General features: G+C 39.7%; 1 protein-coding gene across 1 annotated transcript in view; it reads left to right on the top strand.

Moving 5' to 3' along the window:
* The window catches only part of csmd3b (CUB and Sushi multiple domains 3b), a 1,733,930-nt gene that overhangs the window by 1,216,923 nt on the left and 499,805 nt on the right, over nucleotides 1-17,202 (top strand). The window contains exons 11-12 of the mRNA XM_067976258.1: nucleotides 6,733-6,836; nucleotides 13,440-13,552. Coding sequence (XP_067832359.1) covers nucleotides 6,733-6,836; nucleotides 13,440-13,552 — 217 coding nt within the window. The remainder of the gene's footprint in view (nucleotides 1-6,732; nucleotides 6,837-13,439; nucleotides 13,553-17,202) is intronic.

Genomic DNA, 17,202 nt, shown 5'->3' with positions numbered 1-17,202 from the left:
CAAAGTCGTCTTTTTATATTGTTTTTAGCAATAGGACGTAGGATTGGTGAGTGCCGTTCTTTTTGTCTAATTGCTCCCTGTTGCTATGCCTCGATGATTAACATGCCCCAATGTGTGACAGTTTAGGCTTTGATCATGTGACTGGAGACCCTTTGATGTAGAAAAGACCATGTGCTCGTACCATGGAACGTAAGGCTCCATGGGCGTTACTATCTCTGTTTATGATCTTTCATGTAGAGATAGTCCCTTTGATTTCGATACACAGATATTCTTAATGGTCCTGATGACTCCAATTTTGATTGCTTCAGTGGTTTCAAATCCATTCCTTATACCATTTGATCATATGCTATGCAGTATTATTTGATGTTTTATAAATCCCAGTTCTTTGAACAGATTACCAAATAGGAATGAAAGGCCCATGCCCTTTTCATACCTAATACCTATCATTGGTTTCCCAATCCGAAGCCTTGGATGTGTGCCCTTGTTGCCTTTTCTTACATTACCCCCTGTTGTATTGAAAAGCTTGTGCTTCCTAAAGCCTATGTGTTTAAAAAGCCTGACAAGCCTCCCAGCTCAATATTATCCATTTAGCTTATTTATTTAATAATCTCGATATCTATCAACAGTACAATGTCTTCGATCCCGAAACTCATACCTCTCAAATGCCATCAGCGTCATTGAGGGCAAAACAGGATATCAACACAGTTTACTGCATTACCGTGTTTGCAGGTTTTCAAATGTCTTTTTTTAAAAGGGGCACAGTTAACCCTTTCCTTCAAATGTCTTTTGTTGAAGGGGTTTTGAACCCCACATAACATAGCCTATGTAACTGTCACTGCAGAAATATTTTTTCCAAACTGCATTTTATTTCTGCCAGAAATAGCAAGAAAGGAACAACATGTCCTGTTGCAATCGGTTAACATATTTGTCTTTTCACATCGAAAACTAATTACGCTTCTGTGAAGTGCCTTGGGACATTTTTCTATGCAATGTAAGATAATGTTGGGCTGAACTCTGCCTAAATTATGTAATGAATCTTTTTAATGGCTGTAAGGGTTCAATGTGAAATTAGCTGGGCCTATACCTCTTAACCCACAGACTTGAAAACCAAGACACAAGCCTTAGAAATTAGGAACAAAAGGGCAAAATCTTTACTTTATGCAATGTGAAACATTATGCCGTGTTTTAAATAACCAAATATTAAATTATTTTTAAAAACTATTTATGTGCTTCTAATCTGTTTAAAATATTAGAATGGCTTCCAGAAATCCAAATACAAAAGGTGAAAAAAGCCCAATTTATTCACATTAGGGGTAATTTATGAATTCACACCGCTAGTGTCAAGTCTCACCCTCTGGGCACACATATCGAGAATTTGGGTGCAGGCCCCCATGATTTTCCATCTTATTAACTTTAATGGACAAAAAATCAGGGTTAGATAAGAGACGCTCTTCACTGGGAGCATAAACTTATAGAATTGCCCCTATAATGTAAACTAAAAGGCAATTCTATCTGTGACAATCTGATTTGAAAAAGCCTCCTTCTGGGAAAGTAAACCAGGCCTCTTTTGGGGTTCACTTTGGCACTGAGGTGACTTGCCTGGCAGGGGGAGAATGGAACTGAGTCAAAAATTTGTGGCAAATTCAGCAATCTACCCTCCTGAGCCAGGCAGGCCCTCAGTGCTCCAGGGTATTGTTGATTATTGACCAACCAGCCAAATTCATTGATGAGCCTGGTAGGGTAGAGCAATCAATGGGGGCTCAGATTCTTCACACATGGCTCCAGAACATCCTGCAAGCCAAATCTCAATAAAGTAGGGTGGTATTAATTGGATAAGCATCTGGAAACCTTGCAGTCCTACTGCACTATTTGGAGCACCCTTAGCCTTGAGCTTTGCCAGCTTTTGTCTATTGTATCTGGCAATAGGCAAGTGGGATATAGTCTGTAGGAAAACTCTATATCCAGCAAATAGAATCTGTATGTATATGAATTTCTCAGCAGTTTGGTTTGCAAATTCATGTATCTGGCAATGGGCTTCCATGCATGGCAGACACCCAGATGACACAGCATAAAACTGCCCATAATTTGGCTCTAATTGGAACTGAATTGGCAATTTCATAAAAGGTCACAGATGAATGGTATAGGAATTGGTAAAGAAATATAACTAGTGCAGTAGAGGATGCTCTTCTGAGGTTAGGCTGAGGCACATCATTAGGGCAGAATATAAGGAGCTTTATTCTCCTTTTCACTGTTACACATGATCTGGGCTGCTGACATGGGATGCCCAAAATTGAAGCTATTCTATTCCCTAGCATTAACATCCTCACCTTGATCAACACAAAAACAAGTTTTAAAAAGGCAACTAAAGCAAAAATCAAATCACACCAAGTTTATGAGGGGAAAATACTAAAATAAAATCTCGAGTTATGAAGATGTTCTAGCCAGGAAAGGAAAAGGAAAACCAGTGCGGTTATTTTTCCAGTCATTTTACAATAGGAGAGACTGCATCAACAAAACTCCAAATTCAATACTTGCTTTATAGGGCTTGTCTCCTCAACAGTCTTTCCAGGCTCCAATAGCAATAGTAATAGCACCAGAACAGCACCTCACCCCGTGCAACCAGTGTGTTCACAAAGCGCTCTGCTTATGCAATTTATTGCTTTAATGTGTGGTGGGTCCCCCTTGGTTTGGGTTTGCAAGCATTAATTTCATCGCACCTCTTTGATCAATTTGTTTTCAAGCAATCCAATGGCATTAAGGTGCTAACTCATAAGCAGACCAGAAAGGAAAATGTCATCTCCATTATTGGAGAGGCAAAACTTTAAACTTTTAAGAGCCTACATTGGGGAGTTAAGCTCATCATCTTCGAGAGATTCCCTGGTCCATCAAGGGAGATATTGGACTGGATTTTCCTCAGTGGCAAATTTACTGCTAGAAGTGCTCTCAAACTTTTTTACACAGCGAGTAGAATTCACTGCCCAAGGGGGTGCTGGAGGCAGATTCAATCATGGCCTTCAAAAGGGAACTGGATAAGTACTTGAAACGAAAACATGTGCAGGGCTATGGGGAAAGGGTGGGGGAGTGGGTGTAGCTGGATTGCTCATGCATGAAGCCAGCGTGGACTCGATGGGCCAAATGGCCTCCTTCCGTGCTGTAACCTTCTATGATTCTATGAACTGTTCTTAAACCCATTGGAGTTATACAACTGAGAACCAGCCCAATTTCCCTCAATGTACCTTCATTATATATCCCTGGTGGCTTCCAGGTGCTTTTCGCACTCTCTATAAGCAGCAGACATCTGGAAGTGGGGAGGTAAATCCTGTGCTGCTACAGCAACTGAAAGGGTCAAGGCATCCATTTTGTGTCTAACAATGTTACTCACTGCAATGTCTGAGACTGGTATTTCTTAAGGGCACCGAGCCCACACATTTAATGACTAAGTCGAGGTGCTACTGTCTATAATGCAGCAAAGGAGTGCCCTGCTTTTAGGCCCTGAAGGAAGAGGCTCACAAAGCCAATGAAAGGTGGCCTTGGCACTGAGTGCCACCTCAACTCATTAAGGAACGCCTTTGGAAATTCAGGGTTTCATTCCATACGGTTGGCATGAAGTGAGTCTTCAGACTCTACTTTCTTGTTAAAGGGGAAATAGCCCACAGTCAAAGAAAAGAAAATACCATCTCAATTCCGCCAAAGTTACTGCTGCAAATCATAAGTCAAATACATCAGAAATTCCTGCTACTGTAGGCGAAATAGAGGCTATGATTGAAATGGGACCTACCAGTAAGCACCAAGAGGAGCCATTGCAGCCTCACACAGTAAGAAAGATGTCAGATTTGTTGTTAGTAAGATGTTTTTGTCATTGATGGGATGTGTGCAAATGGTTTGGGACAAGGTGAGGGATTTTCCTGCAAGAAGAAACATCAGGGACCCCAAGACCATTTGTGGCGCCTGTTTGCCTTGGCTTCTTGATCCCCTTCGCCCCTTCTCTTTCTCTTCAAAACAGAGGAATAGGTGGAGGCCTAAAGAAGATCCCATTCATTCCTGAGGTCTGGTCCCCAAGATTAAAGTGAATGTACACCATGAAAACTTTAAAAATACTTAAAATTCTTAAATATACTTTTTACATACTTAAAAAGCTTTTTTTTAAAAAATGTTTAAGATATGTAGTAAAACTTCATAAAACTCTCAAAAAAAACTTTTTTTTAAAGTTTGAAAAACTTAAGTAATAAAATTTAAATATTTATCTTAAGGCTACTGCGCATCCCTTGAGGTCTTCAAAGATAGAGCTCACTGTAGACAGATCCATAAGGCCTCTTCCCCTCAGGCATTCTCTACCTTTGATGGCTGCTGAGGGATAAGAGAGGGAAATGTGGCCCAAATGTGGCCCCTCCACCTATCATCGTAAACATGCTGCGAGTCGAACTGCAAGAGATAAAGAGGAAAATCCACCAGGATATTTCTAGTATGGAGGCCTGATCGCTGATCTTCATCCTCCGCCCCACCTAAATGTTCCTCTGTTGGCCACCTGGGAATCCCTGAAATCTGGCAGCCCAACGAGGAAAATCAAGACAATTGCCTTCTCATATTTATAGCCACTCTCCCTCTTCTAAATGTAGCCATATATATTGCATATTGAAAAAGGGGATTACAAACCCCTCCAAAAATCAGTGAAATTACATATATTTGTTATATAACAGGTCTATGTGTGAATGTTGACTGGCCTGTGCACTGATCGCATTCTGTATGAACAGTGTCATTAGGCATAAAGGGTTCTTATTTAAATTACACCACTCTTTCTTGGAGATATGAAAATTAGGTAATATAAACATTTTGAGACCTAGAATCAGTAGTGGTTGGGAAAGCTTGGTTGTTGCACATAACTGGGTATAGAGAGAAAGTTTTGATTTGGAATGGGTGGAGGGTGGGAACACAGGATTATGTGTTAATATGCCATACTCTTGGGGACACGGGATTATCTAATAATATATAGTACTGTCAACATTAGTTCTTGGTCTGGATTGTACCCTTCTTCAATCCATCTGATTGAGAAGTGTAAAGAAAACAAGCTAAGCTTCACTTTGCTTTCCGAAATTCAATTCAGGTGACTTCATATCTGAATAACAGTACCCAGTTTGTGTCAGTAAGAAGACAAAACCACTTCGCGTTGGCACAAGCTGTGTTACGTGACTGGACCTTATGATGTACTGGAATACCTGCATAATTTGAAAGTCTTGGTTCAGTGAGGTTATGTGGCATCTCATACCCTGAGTATATTTCTCAAATAACCTTAACACTTTCACAAGCTTTGTGATCACAGTCAACTGGGAGACCGTTACATTCTCCCAATTTGATATTCCACAGAGATGACATTTATGACCTCCTGCTAAAAGATGTGTTGGAGCGTGAAAGAAGACAGCGTGACATCTCATTGTTGCATCGTTTGAGGAATGTACTTTCATCACTTACGCCTGCCAAACACAAATTTCTGCATCAGAAGTGATGTTTGAAGAAAGTTAGGCCTGATGCTAAATTAACTAAATAGGTTCCGTAAATAGTTCCTAAATAGGTTAGTGCCATAACCTACAGGGCTACGGACTACGGACCAAGTGCTGGAAAGTGGGATTAAGCTCGATAGCTCTTTTTCGGCTGACATGGACACAATGGCCTGCTTCTGTGCCGTAACTTTCTGCGATTCTGTTCCTGCCAGGAATCTGTTGGTAAAAGTAGAATTCAGAAGACCGGCAAACTCTAACTGTTTGATTTCCAATGATTTTCCTATCTTTAAAACCTGGCTGCCTATTTGTTTGCTTATAGATTGCCACATTATGATGTACAACTGTTTTAACGCTTTCTTCTTTGATTGCAAACTCCAACATTAAACACTTACAACACAGATTAATTGTAAACAATTTTACAACACCAAGTTATAGTCCAGCAATTTTATTTTAAATTCACAAGCTTTCGGAGGCTTCCTCCTTCGTCAGGTAAATGTTTACCTGACGAAGGAGGAAGCCTCCGAAAGCTTGTGAATTTAAAATAAAATTGCTGGACTATAACTTGGTGTTGTAAAATTGTTTACAATTGTCAACCCCAGTCCATCACCGGCATCTCCACATCAACACAGATTAAAATTGTGCTCTTACAATACGTACAATGTAAAAGCAGTTTGATGGTCTGCAAAGAGATTATATGATGGCCACTACATTCAGTGCTATTTGCAGCATTTTTAAGGAATTAGTGTTGCCAGATGCAAAAGCTTAGGCATGTCGCGGCGGGGTGGTGGTGGTGGGGGGGGCCTCTTGCCCTATAAGAAATATAATTTGCACTATACTTTCATTTTCACTGCAGGCAGAGTGTCACAAATATCACTCAAATGTTTTATAATCTGACAGGTGCAATCATAATTCAGTAAACAATGAAAATCTGTGGCATCCTAAGTGTTCTACTGATTATAATTCGCTATATTGGAATTTATGGTGGAGTGAACATCCAATCTACCTTCTATATCATTTTAAATGTAATAATTTTTTAAAAGGCCAGGAAAATATTGATACATTTTGAGTAGACAAATAAATTATTATGAGTGGTACTGTGTGCTTGTATTGAGCAAAATAAAGAGTGGCATTCTTTGGCTATGAATTAAACATAGTCAATACAAAGGACCTGATGCTTTGGCTTTTTGCAACTTCTATGCTAAATGCTCTGTCCTTGTCTTATCTCTTTTAACACTAGGTGATCCAGATTGATTTTGAAGAATTTGACTTGGAGATAGGCTACGACACCCTCACAATTGGTGATGGAGGTGACGTTGGTGATCCTACCACTGTGCTGCATGTGTAAGTGCATTATTGACCATTGGATCTGTTATAAAATCATCTACTTTAAACAAATGTTTTGGATTATTATTTTCACAAGGGCGCAGTTGAAATGATTAGAAACTTCACCAAACACATTCATTTTTATTTTTTTAAATACTGAATTTTGAATGGTAGATGCAACAAAGTATCCCGTAGCAAACTTGTGTAATGTCTCTGAACTTGAGACCTGAATAAAAGTAAACCAGGCCAAAGAAATATATTTGCAAAACAAAAGCAGAAAATGCTGGAAATATGCCGCAGGTCAATCAGCATCTGAAAAGTGAAAAGACAGGTTAACATTTTGGGTGGGAACCTTTGTCAGAATTGAAAATGAAGGATAGCGAGTTCCTTTATAGGACTGACTAAAACAAAGAGGGAAGAACAACAAGTAAAGGTTGCTGGATGATGTCCTGTCAGAATGGTGAAAAGACATTGGAAAGACAAAAGTTGAGTGGAACAGCTCTAAAATGGAAGGGGATATAATGGAATATGAATGGGAGAAACTAATAGGAAAAGAAGGGATACCTAAGGATTGAAGTTGCTGAAGTCAATGTTCCAACCAAAGGGGATGGAGTGCCCAAGAGAAAGGTCACAAGGTGCTTACAGATCGGAAGGCCATTTGCCCTATCTTAAATCATCCACTCAGAATGACCCTACACTCCACCCATTGCCGCATCTAGTTTTTAACTGATTCCAGGGTTTTTGCCTCCACCACTCTGCTTGGAAGTCCATTCCGCGTGAAGAAGAACTTCCTGTTCTAAAGTTACCAAGAACATGTGTCCCTTGTCCTCCCACTGTTAAATTTAAAGTAATATTCCAGATTAACCTCTCTCATACCATTTCCTAGCATACACACCTATAAGATCATGTCTCAGATATCTTCATTCCAGATTGAAAAGCCAGAGCCCAGAAATTGCTGAATTGAGAGAGGGTGTAAGTCTGCAATTATGCTTTTCTGGAACCAGGAATTTCTGATGGAACTGATGTACACCAGTATAAATTTGGTTCTGGTTCAGAGTGTACTGAAGAAGTGCCTGCCCTCTCAGTAGCAGCCACATGTAAACGGTGGAGTTAGGATGGGATGACATCATCGATCCTAAATCCCATAACTTCTGCCTTCCCATCCACCCTTGAGAATGGACGCCACTGTTTAGAATCCGCAGTTTGCCAGGACCTGTACATCAAAGTGGAAGTACTTTGTTAATGGGACACTGCTGAATTAAGATTGCTTGTGGAGACTTTTGGCCATCTATTGAGAGCTGTGTCCCACCAAGCTGTGCTTCAATCATGAACATTTGGAAGAGCTTTGTTCGCTGCCGCAGCCAGATTTGCAGAAATGGTCCACAGCACTGACTGTGGCAGAGAAAGTGACCACAGCCCTCAACTCTATTGCCACAGGTTTATTTCAGGGAGCCATAGGGGTCTTTTGTCAGTTCAGCCAATTTGCTGTGCACTCCTCCATAAGACAAGTTACCAATGCCCTCTTTGCCAGGTCAGGTCAATTTGTGCAATTTAACAGCACTCCAATGCTGATTATAGAGAATGCCATCAAATTTGTCAGAATTATTGGATTTTCCCAGGTTTGTCAGGCCTATGGATTGCACCCAAGTAAACCCCCATATTCACATGAACCACAAAAGCTTCCATTCCCTAACCATGCAGCTCATTTGTGATGACGGGCATAGTTGTTTGAATGTGAAGTCCTTGCACCTCACAGTTAACCATCACATCCTACTCCTGAGCCTCAACATCAACACATTGCCCATTCCCTATTGTGATACAAGAGAACCAAATAGTTCTTACCTCAACTATTCCAGCGATTTATTACAACTCTTTTTTAAAAAATCATTTGATTTTGTCACCATGTACACCCCTTGTGATCAATTCACCCAACTGACTGAAAGCATGGTGAAAACTTGGAGAAACCAATGTCAACAAAAAGCATTAATCTGCTTGGGAAATGGGAAATAACCCCAAATCATCATTTACCAAACACTTGACTGAGAGACAGGACTTAAGATTTCCTGCTCTACTGCCAGAGAGTCTGGATAGATTTGTTTCAGTAGACTGCTCAGGAACTGGAAGAACATATCCCAAATAAGCTGCATCCATCCTTTCAGACTGTCAACACAGATGTATTCACACATGCTTGAACTAGATTAGAAAAAGCTTTTCTCTGCCCTATTCTAATATTTCTTCTGGATGCCATCTGAAGGCCTGGGGTTTGAGATGTGAAATATTATGAGGCTCTTTGGATGGAGGCAGCTCTTCTCTCAGGGTCCCCAAGTCTGGGGATAGACATGGGACAGACTGATGCTTTGTCATGGACTCCTTGGCAGCCTGCTCCTGCAAAGGGAAAGGCTTCCATGAGAGGCTGATGGAGTGCTCTTCTGTGCTGCTGTGAGTAAAGCGGTCTCTGAGGCACTCACACCAGCTTTTCCATGGTACTGGGAAAAGGATTCTGGTAACCAGAAATCATTCACTAAATCAGAAAGATCCTTAAACCCCAGAGAGAGAAACAACCAAATATCCTCTAGTCCCTCCAAAATGTTGCCCTGTATACTTTCTAATCCAGTTGACGTTGACCTTTTTAGACAGTCCCCTGAAGCCTGCAATCTTTTGTTAAGTGTCTCCCACATTGAGTTGACTGACTTGCCTGGATCTCTCATAATGCTGGAGAAAATTTGCAGATAATCCTGCATCCGTCATTTCCTCCAGGCTGCCCTGCAATGAGTTAAACCTCTCTTGGATGTTGGTACACGGCCGCGTGCCACTTGCCACACATATTGAGAGAGGCCATGCAGAACCTCAATATGTATCTGATTCCTTGCTATCATCTTTCTTTTCGTGGCAAGAGCTTTGAGATTATCATCCATTTTCTCCGCAACTCACTCATCACCTCACCAGAAAAAGAGAGGAGAAAACAACAGAACCTTTTATGTAGCACCTTTAATGTAATAAACATTCCAAGATACTTGGCATAGTAGACAAAAAGTGATTGATAGTGGAAGAACTAGGACAATTAACTGAAAGCGTGGTGAGAAACTTGGAGAAACCGATGTTGACAAAAAGCATTAAGCCGCTTGAGAAATGGGAAATAACCCCAAATAATCATTTACCAAACAATTGGCTGAGAGATAGGACTTAAGATTTCCTACTCTGCTGCCAGAAAGTCTGGATAGATTTGTTTCAGTTTGCTCAGGAACTGGAAGAACATATCCCAAATAAATCCTTTCAGACTGTCAACACACATATATTCACACATGCTTGAACTAGATTAGAAAAAGTTTTTTTTCTTTTAATTCTCTGTCACTTCCATGCTATTGCTATCAAGGGAGGTCCATTAGAAATGCCTTAATTGGCACGAGGGCTTTGTGCATTGGCAGAATGCAGGATTGAGTATGAAATAATCAATATAAAGGGGGTCATTTTAAACTTTGTTGCCTGGACAGTAACCTGGAGGAATGGATTGCCAACACAACTGTAGAACCTCCCTGATTTTTGGTCATCCATTGATTTCTACTGGGTTCTCTAAAGGGTGGGCAATCTGCTCTCCCAGGTTACCACCCAGGCAGCGAAATTGGAAATTACTCCCAAATCTACAGCAGAAGAACGACAGCACTGAATTGATAGGATATCCAATTCAGATGAAAGTTCAAATACTGGAGAAAAAATTCAGTGACTGTCGTATTTACATCCTTCTTCCTCCAGTGAAGAAGCAGCTTGGTTTGTGTAACTCTTCCTTCTCACTGGCTTTCTGCAAAACCATTCAACACAAGTTAATCATTTTCCAAAATGATTAGACTATTAGAGCTTCATTCATAAACCTCATCCTTTTTTCTGAAAACCTTAGGTGTTTCTAAATCTTTACTCCTTTTGATTTATTTTCATTGACCTTCCAGCCTTTTGCTGATCTACCATTCCTTGTTTTTTCAATTGCAAACAATTTTACAACACCAAGTTATAGTCCAACAATTTTATTTTAAAATCCACAAGCTTTCGAAGGCTTCCTCTTTCCTCAGGTGAATTTCCACATTTTTCGACTATAACTTGGTGTTGTAAAATTGTTTACAATTGTCAATCCCAGTCCATCACCGGCATCTCCACATCTTGTTTTTTCAATTCAGAGCTTCCTTCACCAATACCTTGCTTGCAAATCCAAGCAAATGTTGGGAGTCATTCCAGCAGGATCAGTCCTCAGAGTCATCCTGGCATTGGAATTCCCTTTTCCCCTACCTCCATCACACAGCCACATTGATATAATTCCTGTAGGAAACCACTTCCAGATTGGGCTTTTGTTACATATCAGTGCAGTGACATGTAAATAGGTGCCTGGTCTCATGCTGGAGTGACTCTTTTGATCTCCGCATGTCTTCAGGCAATGAAATCGGTCAGAATACTATCACAAAGTGGGCCTAATACTGATCCCTGGGGAACACCACTGTATACTTCCCTCTAGTCTGAAAAACAACTGTTCACTATTACTCTACTTTTTGCCCCTTAGCCAATTTTGTATCCATGCTGCCACTGTCCCTTTGATCCCAAGGGCTTCAATTTTGCTAAGAAGTCTATTATGTGGTACTTTATCAAATGCATTTTGAAAGTCCATAAACCGCACTACCCTCACCAACCTTCTCCGTTATGTGGAGCTGGTACAGGGAGGATTGACCGAATAGCCTCCTTCTGTGCTGTACCATACTGTGCACATATAACTTTATTTATTTTTGCCCTTGATGTTGATAACTGACCCATGGTCTCTTTTACCTCTGTGTCAGAAGATTGTGAGTTCATCTCCATTCCAGATACTTGAGCACATAATCTTCTCCTCTTGGATAATATTTATCCAAAAGTAATAAGAAAACAAGGGTTGATGAAGTTATGTTTTTGTGTGTGTTTTAAGGTATCACTCTTTTACTCCTATGCAGTAAATGGAGAAGTCAGAGTATTGCACTTCAGTATTGCACTAAAGGAATGATGTATTGTCAACGGTGCTATCTTGCAGATGAAACGCTAAACCGAGGCACCATCTGCCCTCTCAGGTGGATGCAACAGGTTCTATGGCACTATTTGGAGAAAAGCAAGGGAGTTCTCCTGTTGTCCTGGGCAAATTTATCCCTCAACCAGCATTTCTAAAACAGATGATTTAGTCATTTATCTCATTGCTGTTTGTGAGACCTTGCTGTCCACATATTGTCTGCCAGGTTTCCCCACATTACAACAGTGACTAACTGCACTTCAAAAGTGCCTTATCGGCTGTGAAGTACTCTGGGACACTTTGAGGTTGTGAAAGGCATTTTAAAAAATGTTAGTTTCTTTAACAAAGTCAAAGAATAGTTTTGTTTGTTAATTGGTATCAGCAAAGGTTTGTTAATTAAGCCGTCTATTTTATTCTGTGCCAATGTGTGAAGTATGAAAAGTTTTTAAAATGTTCAGTATCATCTACTGGCCAAAGAATGCTTAGTAAACTGTAAACCTACAATAAAGACATCCCAAAGATCTTAAATTACTGTCTGTGAGTGTCAAAGTGCACCATTCCCGCTTCTCCATTTACTTCATAGGAGTAAAAGAATGATACTTAAAACACAAAAAATACAACTTCTGACAATCCTCATTTCTTATTACTCTTGGATACTTATTATCCAAGAGGAGTGGAACTACAGCATAGGGGAAAAAAAGGAAAATAATTGCTAACATAAAAATTGCTGGCTGATTCCTTGCCTCACACAACTTCCAAATGCAGGACCAAGCAACTAGAACATACTTCATGCCAAAAACAAAATTGTGCTACTGGTTTAATTGGCTCAGTGGGTAATGTACTATTTGGTATGGAGCCAGTATCTGTGGAGTGTGCTGACCTCAGCCAGGGTGGCAGTCGGGATGCAAATTGTTGCCCTTTGAACCCCTGATCTGGGAAGGGAAAAATCAGTTAGCGTTTTCACTACTATTTCTGTCCAGTAACGTTTGCCAGAAAGTGCACATGTGGATATGTGGTGAGGTGAGGATACCACCTCCCCCCCCCCCCCCCTCCAAACCCCACCATGGTCAAATATCTACCAACATTACCCAGGCTCACATATAAAGCCTGATTGTTTGAGTGAGGTGCTAGAGAGCGGCTGATGCATAACAAATGTACTGTAATCTAAGTTACACTGCTTTCAAAAGAGGAGGGATAAGGGACAACACTGGGAAAACAATATGCAAGATATTAAAAGCTTGTCATGAATTTTGGGATTTGCTTGATACTGATAAACAGCTTGATCTTCATTCTAATTGTTACAGCCTCGTCTCAATCCCTTGATCACTCTGTGTCGATTACACAGATTCACAATCTGAGGGTATTCTGCAGCACTGTATTGTGATACTACTGAAATATTCTTTACATATCATGAATGTATAGTTCATTAGCATCATCCTTTGTTACAATTAGGTACAGATTGTTTTAGAACTAAAATACTGTAACACAAATTGTTTTAGGTTCAACAAATCCTTATTTTAAAGAAAATGTCACTTTGGAAATTGAACATTAGTAAACTGACATTCAATTGATGGGATTCTTTGTTTTATTTTCCTTATCGGTTGCAGGCTGACAGGTAGCTTTGTCCCAGACCTGATTGTCAGCAAGAGCAATCAGATGTGGTTACACCTCCAAACAGATGAAAGCATCGGATCCATTGGCTTCAAGATAAACTACAAAGGTAAATGATGAAAAGCATCCTGCATAACAGTTATGTGTATGGTATGTTTTCATTGATGTGTTTCAATGACATTAACTTTTGCACATATTGTACAAATTCTAATCTAAGCAAGCTGTGAGTACTGATATTCTGGATAACCCAGTGTGAAGTGCCTTGCAACGTGCAGAATCAAAATATATCTTGTATCAATAACCCATGACAGAAATCCAAAAATTAAAAGAATTGAAAAAGTAGAAGGTATTGTACCCAGCCCCTATAGGCAGTGTATATTTAGCATGGCAAGAAAACATAATAGACATTTTCATTTTTGGAAATAGTAATTTAAAAGCCATTTCAATTGCACGTGTTCAAGATACCTGGACTCAGTCACCCTTAATAATCTCTTCAATCTTACTGTACAAGAACTGACTTTTAAAGGGGCTACTGACTTTAAGAAAAGGTGCTTCAAAAGTCTTTTTTCTTTAGTTTATGCGCACAAATTGAATAATTCTTGGATGTGAACATTGCTGGGAAGGCCAGCATTTACTGCCCATCTCTAGTTGTCCTTGAGAAGGTGATGGTGGGCTGTGAGGAGTCTGGGTGGCTGACCAGGCCATTTCAGTGGACAGGTAAGAGTCACATATAGAGACTGGAGTCACATATTGGTCAGACGAGGTAAGGACGGAAGGTTTGTACGACAATCTGACAGCTTCTTGGTCACTTTTACTGGTATCAGCTTTTGTTTACAGATTTTTAAAAGTTGAATTCAACTCAAACTGCCATGTGGGATATGAATGCACATTCTCTGGATTACTAGTCCAGTGACATAACCATAACACTACCAAACCCAGTTCAATAGCGTACTATATCAATGTGTCACTTAAGCATGAGATCCCGATGACAAAACTGACAAGTACCACTAGTTTTTATTCCTTGTCTCTCCGCTACAAAAAAAATAAATTTGAGAGTAAAATAATCTCAATGAAAATGTTATTTCCAAAATTGGAACAAAAAGTTACTGCAGGATTTTCATAGTGTGATTCAATTCTTTGCCATAGTTTTAAAAGGATGACTGTCCACATCACCATTGTTTTAAACTAAAGAGTTATAATGATGTGAAGAGCAAAGTGAGCCAATCAGTTTCAAGAAATGCAGTAAAAGTCTGCAGATGTTTTCAGCAGCCAATGTTCCTTCAAGTCAAATAAACTACAGAAACAAGGTTTGCACTATAAACCAACAATCAGTGCAAAATAAATCATACCTTGCAGTGTGTCTGACACACTCCCCTGCATTAACTGGACATAGTATCAAGTGCACTTTCATGTTCAGCACTTGCTTACTAACCTGAAGTGACGTCTGATAGATTCTTTTGTTTGATGTGAATTTATTGGACTATTTTCCTGCCTTGTACAGTTGTTCAACATATTCATCTCATCAATTACAGATGAATTACATACAGCATATTTTTTCTGCTGATGAAGACTGGCTTCCATAAGAACATAATTCAACCCCACACATCAGCATCATTGCACCTCAAATTGATCATTTACACCAATGTAATATTTGTATGTCAAACAAATTAGGAAGACTCAACTGTACGTTGGCAAGGGATATGAGGATCAGGTGGGAAAGTGGAGTTGAGGTCGAAGATCAGCCATGATCTGATTGAATGGTGGAGCAGACTCAAAGGGCCTATTCCTGCTCCTATTTCTTATGTTCTTATGTTTCTCAGTAAATTTCTCATTATGACATTGTAATCATTATTTCTTTAGATCATTTATTAATAGTGCTGATTGCATTAGTAGCTGACTTCTACACTGAGCTTCTGACTGCACAAGGACACACTGAAAACAGGACAATAGGATTTCGTACAAGTTTCATTAAATTTATAATGCATAAAAGTGTTGCATCTAGCAACATCTGTCTCACTTCAAACTTCCCTCAACAATTTGTCCCCAGCTGAGCTCGGGATGTCCACATTAGGCCATCTCCTCACAAGGCAGACCTGAACCTTAAAGCTTGGGGGAATATTGTAGTATTTTCTATTATAAATTCTCAGGACACTTGTTTTTTTTAACCTTGAACATATGCCATTTTGAAGCTGTAAATGAAATACCATTGGGATGGTCAAGGTGATCATAATTCATCAAGTGTTTCTGAATGCACTTAAATTAGATTATCTAGTGATTTCATGCAGTGATCATAGCTTCGGGGTTGTTCACTGTTACATAGAAAGTGCAAATACTGCAGTATATAACAGTAACAAACTTTGTTTTGGGAGCTTATTTTTCCTACATAGTTTTTGAAGGAATAATCTTTCTTTGGTCCATATCCATCTCAAATAGGTGGGAACTGTGGTTCTATTCTTCCAACCTAGGATGAGTTATCCTGTATTATAAACTTCTCTGTCACACTTGCCTGTGAAATAATTTTCTATGAACTAGTCTACAACATTCAAACAGCTTTCCACTTGAGTCTACCAAGTGATTTTTTTATTATATTTTTAGTTTTGAAGCTTGACCTATAGGTAAATCCTACAGTCAAAACATTTGATTACCATTATATGGATTGAAAGTTTACCCCAAGTCACATTGAGCATAGTCTTCAATAAATAAAAATAGATCCATAAGCTGTTTTCAGAAATTGGCTTCCTTACGAAGGTATAGCCAAACCAATAACTGGAAAAGCACAGCTGATCAGAGTCAACCAAGACAGCAGTATTTTCTGATATTTACAGCACTGTTCAAATTGGATCAGAAAAGGGAATAATGTGCAAATTTTCATGGCAGAATCACAGTTCTGCATTGGACAAACTGCTGCTTCCCTCACCCTACAAGTCATCAGGTGTTGCCAGGCATCACAGCAATTTTAGCCTTCAATACAATCCCACTCAACCTAAGAAGCTATTTAGTGGGGGTGTCCCTCCACAGTCATTCTTGTCTTAGTCTGTTTCTCATGAGATAGTGAGCAATGACCTTCCCAATGCATTTTCAATCCTCATGATCACACTACTGGTCCTAGATCTACTCAATCCTAGCCTTCTTAAGAACTTTCTCAATCATTCTCCCACAGTCCCCGATATCCCATCTCCATGGCATTAACCTCACATTTCCATCCTGTACGTCTGTACTCAGCCACCCACTCTACATATTTCAGCAGCTTTCTTTCATGCACTTGTTTTATCTTACTCTCCCATGGAGTCACCAGTTCTTGATCCTTAACATGTTGAGCAGAAACACTTATCAGATTGGTGCTAATAACCTTCAAGAGAAAAATATCTTGTTTCCAAATTCTGCTGTCGGTCTCTAATCTTTCACAATTTATGACAATTCACCTTTTTTCTTTTTTCTGCTACTCTTCAGTTGCTGGCCCTCCTTCACAAAGTCAATTAAGACCTGTCCTTTTTGGTGGTTGTCTTTTACCTCACTGATCTGCTGCTGCAATTCATCCTTGCCAATTCCTGGTACCAAGTGTATAGCTCTACTGAAGCATAGCAGGCCAACAGGATGTTTCCTAAATTGGACATGTTCCCTGAACCTCGCACCCTGACGGCTCACCAAATCCAACCTAGTTGGTAGTATGTCATAATTATTCCTTAACAAGAAGCTAAACTGACTTGGACCCATTATCCAAAGCTGGTTCTGTGATATATTTTGCATCTTTATGCTGTC

This window comes from Heptranchias perlo, chromosome 3, assembly GCF_035084215.1.
Source record: "Heptranchias perlo isolate sHepPer1 chromosome 3, sHepPer1.hap1, whole genome shotgun sequence".
NCBI classification, from domain to species: Eukaryota; Metazoa; Chordata; class Chondrichthyes; order Hexanchiformes; family Hexanchidae; genus Heptranchias; species Heptranchias perlo.
Note: the sequence above shows the minus strand (reverse complement) of the source record. Positions and strands in the feature narration are given on the sequence as shown.